Genomic DNA, 1,330 nt, shown 5'->3' with positions numbered 1-1,330 from the left:
AGTAGCACTCACTCTATAAGAAATTTTTGCCCATCGTTCTTTTACATGTAATTCAACTAGTATTAATTTTTAAATGTATCGTGGCAGTATTCAGCAGTACAACTTACTTGTAAAATTAATTAGTAAATAAACTAAAACATACACATATAAACTACCGCGAAACAAAACTGAGTAAAAGTAAAGAATAAAAACTGATTTTCCTAAAAAATCCAATAAATAATACTAAAAACTTCCGATAACTGTTCGAACCAAGATGTCTGTTGCAACTGTCGTTTTACTCTACAGAAACAAAAATGTCATTAAAAAACCAAAAAACAAACAACAATTAGCGCCGAAAAAAAAAATAAAAATGATGAGTATATAATTTTAATTTAAAAATTGATTTTTCTGTCAGGTGTGGTGAGCCTACATGGTACCAAGAACTTCACCAAGCAATTGTCTCAAATCAGAGTCAGAGTTAATCGCTTCCACGACGTCTTCTACGTCAATGGTTCCGCTTCTGCGACTAAGGGCGTGGTTTCCTGCTAGCTCGATTAATTCATGCACCACATACTGTTCGGCAGCAGCTAAGCTGAGAGACACTTCGGGAGCCACTGTCACCCTTCCTTTAGCCAACATGTGGTGTATCTCAGATGCAGGAAAGGTGAATTTCTGTTTTGTGGGTCTTTTCGGACGCTGGTTCTTGTTTTTATTATTTTTCGGTTTAGTCTTCTGCTGCTTTTCATTTGCGTTTCCTTCCACAGTCTTCTCCATGATTCACGTTTAACTTAAAAAAAAATGGAAATTGTATTTTAAAAATAGCTTTCATTTCAAGCATATAGAAAAAGTAGTCCAAAAACGGGCCACCACTTTCATTTTCTTCCTACTGATTTACCTGTTCACGCTAAAGGGATAATTTAGGTGCCAATAACTCCTAAAAACATTAACGAAGGTGATCTTAGGGTTCAAAAACCATTCAACCAGTTTTAAGTGTTTTAAAACTTCATGATTACGAAAAAAGGCAAAATCACGTGTTTCAAGAGGTGGTCCAAAAACGGGTCACTTGAAGAAAAACTATTTTATATCTTAAAAAAGAAATAAAAAGCATGAAATTTAATTCAAAAATTTTATTAAATACCATCTTAGATATTTTTATGAAAAATAAAAATCATTTATTTCATTTTTTGTTACACAAGTTATAAATGCAGTTAACCCTTTTTTTTCCATCCCACACACTTGGACGTCTAGCCTTGTAGCAGAAAATCCACATTTCTCCTGTAATGCCATTGGAAAGGAATCTGTCGTAAAATATGCATTCTACATTGCCATCATCAGATTTATCAAAAACAAG

At 33.5% G+C, this 1,330-nt stretch overlaps 1 protein-coding gene across 1 annotated transcript; it reads right to left on the bottom strand.

Annotated features, from left to right (window-relative positions):
- Positions 1-405: 405 nt before the first annotated feature.
- Positions 406-753, bottom strand: LOC129216021 (uncharacterized). Its single transcript, XM_054850164.1, has one exon. It carries the CDS (start codon positions 751-753, stop codon positions 406-408), a length of 348 nt encoding a protein of 115 aa, XP_054706139.1.
- Between the last annotated feature and the right edge of the window lie 577 nt (positions 754-1,330).

The sequence above is a fragment of the Uloborus diversus genome, chromosome 1 (assembly GCF_026930045.1).
Source record: "Uloborus diversus isolate 005 chromosome 1, Udiv.v.3.1, whole genome shotgun sequence".
Taxonomy (NCBI): domain Eukaryota; kingdom Metazoa; phylum Arthropoda; class Arachnida; order Araneae; family Uloboridae; genus Uloborus; species Uloborus diversus.
Note: the sequence above shows the minus strand (reverse complement) of the source record. Positions and strands in the feature narration are given on the sequence as shown.

Coding starts and splice junctions, on each gene's coding strand:
- LOC129216021 (XM_054850164.1), bottom strand. CDS start 753: ATGGAGAAGACTGTGGAAGGAAACGCAAATGAAAAGCAGCAGAAGACT.